Raw genomic sequence first — 13,082 nt, 5'->3', positions numbered from 1 at the left:
GCAGGAATGTAAAGAAAGGAGTTCTCAGTTCTAACTGTGGAGGGAGGATCAAGAAGGCTTGAGCTAGGTTTTTGAAGGGTAAGAAGGATTTTGCTGGGTGGAAATATCAGGGAAGGACATTCCAGGATGAGAGATGAACATTAGCAACGGTTTAGAGATGTGAAAGCACAGGTTGTGACAGAGACCATAACAGCCACCAGCCTGGGCAGTTCCACAGAAACAGGTCATGGAGGCCCTGAGCCTACCAAGAAGGATGGAGTGTGTCCCCTGGGAAGTGGGGAGCCATCGAAGGGTTTTGAGAAGGGGAGCAATTTACATTTAAAAAAAAAATGGGCTGAGAGTGAGCCAGTCAGCTGGCAGCTGGAGAAGTGCTGGCCCCAGACGTTGAGGGTCTGAACGGTCTGAGGTAGAGGCTTGTGAGAGATAGTATGAGGCTGCAGCTCAGAGCAGGAGACAAGGGGATGAGAGGGCTCACCGCCATCTCACAGAGGTTTCCTGTCTGGAAGGATGCTGGGCTTCAGAAGTAGGCAGAGCTGACTTTGAATCCTGGCTTGATTTCATCCGCAGGATGGGTTAACAACCCCTACTTCGATGGTTTCCTTGAGATACTTACATGAGAGAACAAACTCTTCTGAGGCACCTGACCCATCGTTAGGGGCTCTGGGCTTTTCAGGAGAGTTCTCCTCAATTCCAAGGCCTGGGCCCAGTGGGTGGGGACCCAGCCCAGGACTGCTTCCTCTGGGAATCCTTGGGTCTCAGAGGTCATGGCCAAGGGGGAGGCTTCAGGGTCCCTGTGTCTCTGCAGAACCATGGACGTGGCCGTGCTTGTGGGAGACCTGAAGCTGGTCATCAACGAGCCCAGCCGCCTGCCCCTGTTTGATGCCATCAGGCCTCTGATCCCACTGAAGCACCAGGTGGAGTACGACCAACTAACCCCCCGGCGCTCCAGGTACGGAGGGAGCCACAGGCTGGAGGCGGGGGTGGGAGAGGTCACCCTGGGATGGACAGGGCTGCTCACGAGTGGATGGGGCAGTGCTGGCCATCAGGCCAGAGCTGGGCCGTCACCGGCCCCTCCTCCCTTGGCAGGAAGCTGAAGGAGGTGCGTCTGGACCGGCTGCACCCCGAAGGCCTCGGCCTTAGCGTGCGTGGTGGCCTCGAGTTCGGCTGCGGGCTCTTCATCTCCCACCTCATCAAAGGTGGCCAGGCAGACAGCATCGGGCTCCAGGTGAGTGAGCAGAGCTCGGGGGATGTGGGGACCAAGCCCTCAGGCTTCCTGCCTCCCCCTCACTAGGCTGTGTGGTGTAACATGGTCACCTCGCCCTTCTGAGCCTTTGGGAGAGGAAAAGGGTGACGTATCCTGACAGATTGTCCTCGGACCTATAGAAGAGTGGCTGCAGGCACTTGCCTGTTTTCTTTTTTCTTCTTTCAATTTTTATTGGAGTCTAGTTGATTTACAATGTTGTCTTAGTTTCAGGTGTACAGCAAAGTGAATCAGTTACACATATACATATATCCACTCTTTTTTAGATTCTTTTCCCATATAGGCCATTATAGAGTATTGGGTAGAGTTCCCTGTGCTGTACAGTATGTCCTTATTATTTTGTATATAGTAGTGTGTTGCCTGTTTTCTTGAGTGGAGCTGAGAACCTGGCTCCCAGCTGTTGCTGCCCCTGCTGCACTGCACCCCACCTCCCTTATGTCTTATGAAGGAAGAGCATAATTATGTCCTGACACCTGAAGTTCTGGACACATAGCCTTCTCCCTGGAAGGGAAAAGGAAATACTGGCATAGTGCAGTGCTTCAGAGCATAGACTCTGGAGCTGGAATGTCCTGGCTTTGCTATTCATTAGCTGTGTGACTTCGGTGAAATTACTTAACCCCCTGCCTCCGTTTCCTCATCTGTAAAATGGGATGATGATAATACTACTTACCTCATCAGGTTGTTACGCCGGAATAAATGAATTCATATTACAAAGTACTTGTATCAGTATCTGGCACATAAATGCTGTGTGTTAGTTTGCAGAAAACAACATGCATTTTACGCTCCCAGAATATATATGATTTGTTTGTGTTTGCTTAAGGAAACACACACACACACACACACAATGAAAAGCAGTTACTTGTTGGAGGGGGAACTGGAGTGGATGGGGGATAAGGTGAGATTGAGTCTTTTAAGGCTACGTCTTTTAATATTATTTGGCTTTTGAATCATATGAATGTACTATTTTTTTCTAAATTTATTCTTTTTATTGAAGTATAGTTGATTTACAATGTGTTAATTACTGCTGTACAGCAAAGTGACTCAGTTATAAACATATATACATTCTTTTTCATATTCTTTTCCATTATGGTTCCCTGTGCTAGCCATTATGGTTTATCACTGGATATTGAATATAGTTCCCTGTGCTATACCTTGTTGTTTATCCATTCTATATATACCAGTTAATGCTGTGTGTTTGTTAAGCAAGCAGAGAGGGAGATTTAATAAACAGCTATAATGTGCCAGGTAACATGCTGACAGCCAGTTCTCATTGTATGCCTTGGCTTTATCATCCCCATTTTACAGAGTTGATAGAAGATCAGGGACTTGACTAGAGTCACACAGCCAGTAAGTGGCAAAGCCAGGATTTGAACCTGGGTCTCCTGACTGCCAAGTCCAGGGATCTCTCTTCAGCACCCCAGGGTCCCCTCCCTTGGGGTCGCCACGCCTCAGTGTCTGGGCAGAGATGGGCAGACCTCCAGATCTCACTCCTGCCAGAGCCCAGAGCTGTGTTTTTATATGTCCAGACGGAAGAGGCCCTCCCACCCCCACCCAGAGCTTCCAGCATGTTTGTTACCAGCATCCCAATCTGGGCTGCCAAGCCAGGGGCTTCGGGGGCCCTGAAGGCTAATGGTACAAGACACCGTGGAGTGGGAGGTGGAAACTGGGAGCTGACAGACATTGCTTTGTTCTAAATCCCTGTCTCACGGCTCACTGGTAGCGTCTGAAATTTCAGCCCCTTCATTATTCCTCTCCTGTGCCACACATTTTCCAGCCCAGAAACACAGCCAGAGAAAAAACATAATGAGCTCTTCTCTTGGCGTCAGCTGAGCCCTCTTTTCTTTCCAGGGTGAGGTCTCCTCCTAGGACAAGCATTTCTCAACGATTCCTCCATGATTGGGGGCATCAGGGCATTTTAATGGAACTTAGACTTTTACCTTCCTGCCTGTTTCTCAGGCTTATGAATTATCAACCCTTTCTCGGGTTAACGGGCTCATCTCTCCTTTGTGCCGCTGTCCCTCAGATCGTCATTTCACTGTTGCCCTTGCACAAAGGGCCTTTTGCAGGGCTCCACGCAGGAGCGAGAGGGAGAGGAAAGCCAATCCTGCAAGCTGAGCCGGGGGTTGTGTGGGAATCATTCCACTGGGGTCCCTGGCAGGTTCCCTTTTGGAACAACACAGGGAGCTTCACTCAGAGCAGCTTGGGGAAAACATCTGCATCCATTCACCTGTCTGGGTGGGGTTCATGTTTCTGGGGAGATCGCATGTCTGAGGGTGGGGGAGGGGTACGTTCAGATACAGCCTGGCTCAACTGAAGGTCCCGTTGATTTGACCTGTGAGTCTGGGCCCCGAGTGGGGGCCTTGGACCCAGCCCTGGGACTCCTCCATCTCTGCACTTGTCCCCCTACTGGAGTTATTTTAGATTTTTGTCCAAGTGTATCCTGTCTGAACGTACATCCTCTGCCCTGCACAACTTGCCGTATAGTCCAAGGCTAGAGAATAATTCTGTGTACCTTGGCTGTCCCAGCTGTAAAATGGACAGAGTTATCCCTGCCTTTCCTATGGGACTTGAGGGCTCTGTCAGGTGGCAAGTATCCAGAGAGGACAGGACACAGGGAACTGCAGCCAAGCTTGGCCAGAGTCCCTTCTTTTCTGCTTCCAGACACCCAAGAGACAACACTTGTCTGTCAGGGAGCCCTGATGTCAAATCTCAGCAACACTGTTCACTAGCTGGATGACCTTGAGCAGGTCACCTCACCTCTCCGAGCCTCAGTTTCCTCATCTGATTAACAGACACGCAGAGTTGTTGTGAAGAACTGGTGCAAGGAGGCCATCCAGCCATTCTCCTTCCATGAGAAGGCCCCAGAAGCCTAGAGGGGTCCTCAGTGACGGCCCCCCCACCCCCGTGGCACCTCTTTGAGCCCCTTGCCAGACCGCTGAGAAGACGGGGGTCTGGGTCCAGGTGTGGAAGGGAAGTGTTCGGGTGACAATAGGGAGAAGGTGACTCTGGGGGGTGTTGTAAAGGGTAGGTGTTGGCCCGGAGGACCCCTCAGAGGCTATGTGCCCACCCAGACCTCACTGAGAGTCAAGCTGCGTCCCCTACACTTACTAACAAGTCTCTAAAGGGTCAGCATGTGTGGTGTGAGGTAGGCCGCCAGCTGACCTGCCCTGGCCTCAGGCTGGAGAGGGTCGGGTCGTCCACGATCCAGTCCCTGCTCTGTAGCTAATGACTGTGACTGTGGACAAAACATCACCTCCTGGGCCTCAGTTTCAACTGATGTCTGAGGATCCTTCCAGCCCCGTAGTTATTAAATGGGGAGCTTCAGGACTGATCCCCAGGGCCAAGGTGCTCAGAGGACAAAGGCCAGGGAAGAGCTGCCTGAATCTTGGTGGAGGGTCGCCCTTCGCATAAATTCCAGAACCTGATGGTGCCCCAGTGGGTGGAAGGGACAGAGTGAGGGTACAGAATCCTGACTTCTCCTCCCAGCTCTGCTACCCGCTCTCTGTGCCCCTCGCCCCCATCTTGGTTCCCCCATCTGTAAAATGGGCAGAAAGACTCCTGGAGAGCAGGCCAGGAGTATCTGGCCACGAGCCTGCCCAGCTGCCTGATGCTTCCTCACCCTGGTGCGTCTTCTCTCTGCCTGTGGTTAAGGTAGGGGACGAGATCGTCCGGATCAATGGGTATTCCATTGCCTCCTGCACCCATGAGGAGGTCATCAACCTCATCCGCACCAAGAAGACTGTGTCCATCAAAGTGAGACGTGAGTGAGGCCAGAGCACGGGGGTGCTGACGGTGGGGCAGGGTGGGGCACCTGGTGGTACCCAGCTCCTAGGGGAGGAAGGGAGGGCAGAGGAGCCATCCTAACCCCCATGCCTTTCTCCCACAGACATCGGCCTGATCCCTGTGAAGAGGTGAGAAGGACCTTCCTCTGCAGGCAGACTCCTCCCTATGGGCTCAGGGTCCTGGATCAGCCTGGGGTCTGGCCAGCACTGCCCCTGGGCCAGTGATGGTGGAGGCTTCAGATGGGGAAGATTTGGATTTGGGGCCTGGTGCCTCAAACATCTCTCCCTAATGACCCGCCTTCTACTTTCCCCTGCCATCAGCTCTCCTGATGAGCCCCTCAAATGGCAGTATGTGGATCAGTTTGTGTCGGAATCTGGGGTAAGGGTCAGGACCGCCGGTGATGGGGGCTGGATGGGCTGGATGGGGCAGCTGGTCCTGAAGGAAGGCCTTCTCTAGGGATGTGTTCTCAGGGGCTTCATATAGGCCCCCAGCACATCCAGAATGCCCCTGTGGGTGGTGGCCCAGCTGGTATAGACACACACTCCCAGGGACAAAACGGCAGTCGGGCTCATGTGGGGACAGCATCACTCGCCCTGAAGGCCTTATGAGCACAAGAGGCCCCTTGCACAATGCGGACACCCAGTGACCTTATCGTCTCCCTCCCTCAGGGTGGACAGACCAGCCTGGGCTCCCCCAGCAGTCAGGAAAACAAGGAGAAGAAGGTCTTCATCAGCCTGGTGGGCTCCCGGGGCCTTGGCTGCAGGTGGGTGGCAGGTACGCCCTGGGGCTCGCTCATGGCCAGCAGACCCCAATAGGTCCCTCACACCACTCCCCTTTCTCACTGCTGCTTCTGAGGAGACTTTTGTCCACTAGTGATGACACTTCTTGGTGCTTGATTTCCCCTCTGAGCTTCACAACAGCCCTGTAGGGTCAGAGGGACAGCTCTAACAGGCCCATTTTACAGAGGAGGAAACTGAGGCCCAAAGGCAGGGCCATGTTCCTTTGGTGGGCCCTCAAGTCATGCAAAAGGAACCTGTCAAGCTGATCATCTCTGTCACAGTTCCCTTCTCACTTATTACCTTGTGGCTTCCTTAGGAGGCAGCCAGGGAGTTGCAAACAGGCATTGGGTCTCATGGGACATTCTTGTTAAGCACACCGGTACTTCAGTTAGAGATCTAGGCCCTGCTGTGCCACCTATGAACTCTAGAACCTTGGACTAGTTACTTAACCACCCTGACCCTCAGTTTCTTTTATTTATTTGTTTGTTTGTTTGTTTGTTTTTAGTTGCATCAGGTCTTAGTTGCGGCAGGTGGGCTCCTTAGTTGCAGCTCGCCAGCTCCTTAGTTGCGGCACGTGGACTCCTTAGTTGTGGCATGCGGATTCTTAGTTGCGGCATGCATGTGGGATCTAGTTCCCTGACGAGGGATCAAATCCGGGCTCCCTGCATTGGGAGCACAGAGTCTTAACCACTGTGCCACCAGGGAAGTCCCCTCAGTTTCTTTCTCTATAAATCAGCAGTAATAGTCCCCATATCACAAGGCTGTTGTGAGGAAGAGTGAGATGACAGAATGAAGTACCAAGCTTAGTGCCTGGCAGGTAGTAAGCAGTTTGTAAATATTAGCTATTATTATTTGTCTTTTTCTTTTTGACCACACCACAAGGCTTGTGTGATCCTAGTTCCCTGACCAGAGATTGAATCTGGGCCCTCAGCAGCGAAAGCGCAGAGTCCTAACCACTGGACCACCAGGGAATTCCCTAAGTTATTCTTCTTATTTCCATTCCATCACATTTATTCAACACTTTTCTGACAAGCATAAGTGATAAAAAAAAATCCCCTCCTTTCTAAGAAATTATAGCTTAATATAGAAGCCAACCACATAAATAGTTACAGTATTGAGGGACTCTGTCATGGAGCTGCATTCTGGGTCAGGCATGGCAAATAAGTTTTCCATCCTGTGCTATATCTCTAATCAGTTAGTGGTGGCTGCCCTGGAGTACTATTTTGAAAAGAACTTTAATGCTGTATCTAGGCGTAGGTGGAAAGAGTGTTGTGATTGATTAGTGGTATCTGCCACAGATCTGGGAGGGGAGATTAACAAACAGTACAAGTTCCATCCTTGCTGTAGGTGTTTTAGGAGCACGGGGAAGGAAGCAACCAGCTTAGTCAGGGGATAGAATAAGGAGATTGGTTAAAACCTTGTAGAGGAGATAACATTTGAGTGTTGAGGAATGCATAGGAAAATGCTAGAAAGAGAGAAGAAACAGCATATGCAATATGTTGGATGAGAGGTTGGGTAGGGGGAATTAGAAGTAACTTTCTGTGGTGGTTGACACAGGGAAATGAGGCTGGACAGGTAGACAGAGGCTGAACAGGTAGATGACAGAGGGCTTGGGTACTGAGCTCATGCGTGACCTGGGCACACAGGTATAGGGGCCCGGTCATTGAAAATGACCAAGCACTGAAGAGCAGAGGCTCACCTGATCTCCCGTATCTCCCACAGCATTTCCAGCGGCCCCATCCAGAAACCTGGCATCTTCATCAGCCACGTGAAGCCTGGCTCCCTGTCTGCTGAGGTGGGGCTGGAGGTGAGTGACCCTGGGCCTGCCCCTGTGGGGTGCAGGGTCAGACTGTGATCACACAGGGATGGAGCACGTGCTTTCCCACACAGCCCTCTCTCAACACTCACTGGCTGATGATTCCTATTAACCCCCAAAGGGAAGGCTTCACAGAGTGGGTGACATTTGAGCCTTTCTCCAGCCCTTCTCCAGCTCTGAGAGCCTTTGGTCCTGAGCTTGGGATGTAGTAATAATAATCAGAATTGACATTCATTGAGCGTTAACTGGATTGGACATTGTTCTAAGCCCTTTAAAATGTATGAGAACTCTGAAAATTAGGTACTATCGTTAGCCTCATTTTACAGATGAGGAAACTGAGAGCCAGAGAAAGATCTTTCCAAGATCATGTACGTAGTATGGCAGGGCTGGGATTCAAACCTAGGTGGTCTGATTCCAGAGCTAGCTAGAACTCTTAACCTCTTCTTTGGACAAGTTATTTCCTCTTTCTGTGCTTCAGTTTCCTATCCTGTAAAATGGGGGTACTAGCCTTCCTTCTGGGGGTCATTGTGTAGATTAAATGTATTAATACATATGCTTAGAACTGCGTCTGGTACATACTGAGGGATCGATTAATGTTAGCTATTATACTAATTATTATTATGACTCCACACAGAATCTACTCTATGAGAAGCTTAAAGGCTCCTAAGTCTACAAACTGAGTTTTTAAAGCAAATGTTGTAAATTCAGCCAAAGTAATAAACTTCTAAAGGTGTAATATTTGACAACTGATGAAAGAGATATGGGGTGGAGGAGCCCTGGGAGGAGCCCATTGGAACTCTGCTCTTTCGGAAGAGTTGAGGTACAGCTACTTGAAGACCCAACATCTGATGCTGGCCTCCAGGGGGAGCTCTTCCAACAGACTGAGTGTACAGATAATACAAACATGCTGATCCCGCTCCATTTCTCCACCAGCCAGGGGACCAGATTGTCGAAGTCAATGGCATCGACTTCTCCAACCTGGACCACAAGGAGGTGAGGTGTGGGTTTTTCACCTTCTGGCTGTGATCCTCTCTGCTGTCCTCTTCTCACCTACGTCCCCCTTGCCACAGTGTCTGAAACCTTCTGTGCTCTCCAGAGGCCTCAACCACTCTGATCTGTCAGGTCTCAGCTGACTATCTGCCTGTCCCCACAGGCCGTGAACGTGCTGAAGAGCAGCCGCAGCCTGACCATCTCCGTCGTAGCTGGAGCTGTAAGTCCAGAACGAGCTGGTGGGGGCCCCGTGGCCCCTGACCTGCAGCCCAGCTGCTCAGACCCCTGATCTCTGCCACACACTCACGGGAAAGGCCAAGGGGTCTTCTTCCCTGAAGCTCTGATAGCAGCTGGGGAGGATTTCTGCCCAGCCAGAAGCTTGGGTCAGACAGAGCAGGAGCCACAATGCCTGACATGGGGGGCCACGGAGATGAGAAGGCAACCCAAATCTTGGCCCTCAAACTCTGGCAGTGGACTTCTAGGTTCCCAGGGGACTGAGCAAGGCGCCTCTTTTCTCCCCATGAGGGCCGGGAGCTGTTCATGACAGACCGGGAGCGACTGGCAGAGTTCCGGCAGCGCGAGCTGCAGCGACAGGAGCTTCTGATGCAGAAGCGGCTGGCGATGGAATCCAACAAGATCCTCCAGGAGCAGCAGGAGATGGAGCGGCAGTGAGTGTGGCCAGCCAGGAGGCCCCTGCCCTGCCCTCCCAGACCACTGCACCATCCTACCCGCCTTTCTTCCTGCCCACCGCATCCTGAGCTGACTATTCTCTCCCCTGAGGCCTGTCTTCAGACCAGATGGGTTCAGTGATGCGCAGTGGAAGCATCCCCTGCCTCCAGACCACGAGGCTCCTCCCTCCTTGCCAAGGAAAGCCCTTGATTTCCAAGACCCAGGAGTATGGAAAATGAGGATGCTACTAGCAATAACTAACATTTGTCAAGTACCAGCCACATGGCTGGCATTGTATTAGGGCCTTGTTTACGTTCCTCAACTGAATTCCCATAATAGCCCTGGGAGATAGATGGTATTAACCTATTTTATAGGTGAGGAGACTGAGATTCAGAGAGGTTACACCACTTGTGTACAAAGTCAGACATGGCTAAGCTGTGGAATTCATACCTAGGCAGTTTGGCTGCCCCATCTATGGTGATAAGAACTACCCCCCACCAACCCCAGAGTGGCTGGGATGATGACTGAGAGAATTCATAAGTCAAAAACTATTGTCGGGCTTCCCTGGTGGCGCAGCGGTTGAGAGTCCGCCTGCCGATGCAGGGGACACGGGTTCGTGCCCCGGTCCGGGAAGATCCCACGTGCCGCGGAGCGGCTGGGCCCGTGAGCCATGACCGCTGAGCCTGCGTGTCTGGAGCCTGTGCTCCGCAACGGAGGAGGCCACAACAGTGAGAGGCCCGCGTACCGCAAAAAAAAAAAAAAAAAAAAAAAAAAAAAAAAAAAAAAAAACTATTGTCAAGATCCCAATCCAGGTACATTCTATGAGCATAATAAGAATTTGGGAAGGGAAAGTGGACAGGATCTTTCCACCTCTCCCATCACAGAATTTGCCTGAAGAACCACCCTGGGTGGTACCTCTGCCCATTACCCTGGCCTTGCTTAGCAGCCCCGGCTTTGCCTCTGGGGTCTGGGGCCCTCCTCTGGGAGGACCTCACTCAGTCAGTCACTTTATGCTGGTGTCTAGAGGTGGCTGCATGGCATGTGGCCTGCACTGAACTGCCTCCAGTCTCCCGCAGTGCAGAATCTCTGCTCAGCAGTGCCAGACGAAACCACACAAGAGCACAGGATCCAGACTTTTCTGGACCCTCTTTCCCAGCATCCAAATTTGGTCCAGGCATCCTTGGAAAGGAGCCTGGAAGAAATATTTAAAACTTTTCTCAAATCAGAGATTAGCTGCAAGGAAGAGTTAACTTCTCTGACATAGACTCCAACATGCCAACTTGCATTTGTGTTTCAGAAGGAAAAAGGAAATTGCCCAGAAGGCAGCAGAGGAAAATGAGAGATACCGGAAGGAGATGGAACAGTGAGTGCCTTGGCCCCATGTGTCTGCACACACATGTCTGTGCGTGGACGTGAGTGTACTCGCAGGAGCGCCGCCCCAGAGGCCACCTCCAGGCCCAGTTTACCTGGCCCTCTTGTCCCCTGGTGGACCGTCCTTTATGTGTAGTCATTCCATAATCCTAGTAAAACCCATCATATTAGGGTAACTGGAATACAGTCTTGTAACTGTCAGGGTGGCATTCACACCTGATTTAGAATACAAGTGCCAGAGACTCGTTTTCGTCACAGCTACAACCACGTGGCTTCTCCCCAGGCTGGTTGGCGTTCCCCAATAGGCAGGAGGCAGGCCTGCAGAGGTTCTGACTCCAGTCACAGGCATCTTATTTCAGGATCGTGGAGGAGGAAGAGAATTTTAAGAAGCAGTGGGAAGAAGACTGGGGCTCAAAGGAACAGCTCCTGTCGCCTAAAACCATCACCACCGAGGTGCACCCAGTACCCCTTCGCAAGCCAAAGTGTATGTATCATGTGCCGGGGGAGAGGGGGCTTCCTTCTGGGGCCTGGGGATGTCTAGACAAAGATAGAGGCCTCCCTCCACTCACCACCACCTGCCCAGGTGAATAGGCTATGGCTCTCTCTTCATGGAGGGGCAGCCAAGTGCCAGGTGCTGTCTGCCAGGGCATTGGGATGGGTGGGATCTGCCTGCCTTCCTTGTCCTGGGGGCCTGCTGCCAGGCTCTCCCCCATGACACAGACTCAGGCATGTGCCCTTGGACTTCTGAAGAGGGGCTGGAGAGCTGTGGCAAAAGCCAACTGCTGATGGGATTATCATCCTAGTATGTCAGGTGTTGTGTCCTCCTCTTGCCCATTCTGAATTGGGGCTGGGGTAAAACAGCAGCAAGAAAGAGGGGAAGGGGCTCACGTGAGAGAAGGACTCTGGTGGTCCAAGGCTGATGAGCAATTGTGGGAGGAGCTTACCGAAGTGCCCCTACCACCTGCATCCCTGTGTGTGGACTGCAGTCACGCCACTCCGAGGATGGAGCCGGGGAGAGAACTGTGTGACCCTCCCAGGCACCAAACTGCAGCCATCCTTGGGCCTCAGCAACCTCTGCCCTTCCCATCTCCTTTCTTCCTCTGTCCTGTGTTCCCACGTCCACTTGCAGGCCAGGCCCCCACCACGTGCTCCCCCGTCCACCTGCTCTCCACCCCAACTCCCAGGATGTCATGTCTCTTCAAGGGGCAGCTCACACCACCAGGGCAGGGTTGGGGGCTCAGTCTCAGTGCTTCCTCAGTGGGGTAGTGGTGGGGAGCCAGGAGCCAGGCAGCTTGGGGGGCAGTGGCAATCACAGGTCGAGGATGCCTGGTTGGGCCTTTACTCTGACTTTACAGCTGTTTCGATTTGTACTTGACACAAGGCAGATTCTACTCCAGCTGACTGTGCTCAGCCGACCTTGGACCCTCCCAATATGAGGCAAATCTGCACCCAAGGACCAAGGTTCCCCCACTTCCCCTGTGCAGCAGCCACTTGGGATCCTGTGATGGGGTCCGGACAGCTTTGGCCCCAACTTTGAATCATACTCGAGCCCTAGAGGGACATCAACTTACCAACCCAGGCCATTTGGGTCAACAAGAGGCGCAGGGCATCTGGATGGTTCCATGGCACGCCTCCCTGGTGCAGGGCAAGCATCTCCCAGCACATTTCTTGCTGGAACCGGGGCAATGTCATCTCGGGTTCTCTCCGAAGGACAAAGCACTTTCTCATCAGCCGCCCCCATGACATTCGGTATGAGCTGAGGATGTGGCCAGAGCTAGATTCCCGGCGAATAATCTGTGCTTTAGACAGGTAGCTAATTTGCTCTTTGGAGTGAAATAAGAGCTTCCGAAAGAGAGAAATCGATTTTAATTGCTTCTCATGAAGGTAATCCTAGTCAATTTAGTACCTTCCTAGAAATTGGGTCTTGGCCTCAAAGCAAACACACCCTCTCAGGAACTGTAAAAAATAAAAGCCCTTTCTCTAGCTATTTATTCGGTGCTTGTAGACCAAATCAAGCTTCTTGAATGAAATGAGCAAAATCTTTCCCTTTTCTGGAGATATAAATGTCTTCTAAGGGAACAGGAGGAAGCAAGTGATTGAGGACCAGGCTCTGCCGGCCTGAGCTGAGGCAGCCAGGCCACCACCATCCATTTGCATCTGCATCGGCAGTTTAATTTTACTTTGGAGATTAGGCAGGAAGTGCAGGAAGGCCTCTGAGCCAGCTCAGTTCCCACCTTTTCCCCATTCCTGGGAGGCTGGAATGGTCTCTGCCTTTTAGGGCCGACAGGCCAGGCTGCAGCCAGCACCCCCCCAACCACTCTTCAATCTGGGGGTCCAGTCAGCTGACAGGTTCTACCCGACTCAGGTGTCTGTGCCTGTGTGGAGCCAGCATTTTTGAACAGACAGGAAAGAG

General features: G+C 52.0%; 1 protein-coding gene and 1 non-coding gene across 3 annotated transcripts in view; one reads left to right on the top strand and one right to left on the bottom strand.

Annotated features, from left to right (window-relative positions):
• Positions 1-13,082, top strand: part of USH1C (USH1 protein network component harmonin) — a 52,648-nt gene that overhangs the window by 10,959 nt on the left and 28,607 nt on the right. For both annotated transcript variants that reach the window (XM_007458783.1, XM_007458782.1), the window contains exons 3-14: positions 806-949; positions 1,087-1,225; positions 4,913-5,021; positions 5,148-5,172; positions 5,365-5,422; positions 5,713-5,807; positions 7,546-7,630; positions 8,573-8,632; positions 8,793-8,849; positions 9,155-9,297; positions 10,596-10,661; positions 11,029-11,153. In XM_007458783.1, coding sequence (XP_007458845.1) covers positions 806-949; positions 1,087-1,225; positions 4,913-5,021; positions 5,148-5,172; positions 5,365-5,422; positions 5,713-5,807; positions 7,546-7,630; positions 8,573-8,632; positions 8,793-8,849; positions 9,155-9,297; positions 10,596-10,661; positions 11,029-11,153 — 1,106 coding nt within the window. The remainder of the gene's footprint in view (positions 1-805; positions 950-1,086; positions 1,226-4,912; positions 5,022-5,147; positions 5,173-5,364; positions 5,423-5,712; positions 5,808-7,545; positions 7,631-8,572; positions 8,633-8,792; positions 8,850-9,154; positions 9,298-10,595; positions 10,662-11,028; positions 11,154-13,082) is intronic.
• TRNAE-UUC (transfer RNA glutamic acid (anticodon UUC)) lies at positions 6,722-6,794 on the bottom strand. Its single transcript has one exon. It is a non-coding gene; the product is annotated as a tRNA-Glu (tRNA).

The sequence above is a fragment of the Lipotes vexillifer genome, unplaced genomic scaffold, assembly GCF_000442215.2.
Source record: "Lipotes vexillifer unplaced genomic scaffold, Lipotes_vexillifer_v1.1 scaffold892, whole genome shotgun sequence".
Classification (NCBI taxonomy): domain Eukaryota; kingdom Metazoa; phylum Chordata; class Mammalia; order Artiodactyla; family Lipotidae; genus Lipotes; species Lipotes vexillifer.
Note: the sequence above shows the minus strand (reverse complement) of the source record. Positions and strands in the feature narration are given on the sequence as shown.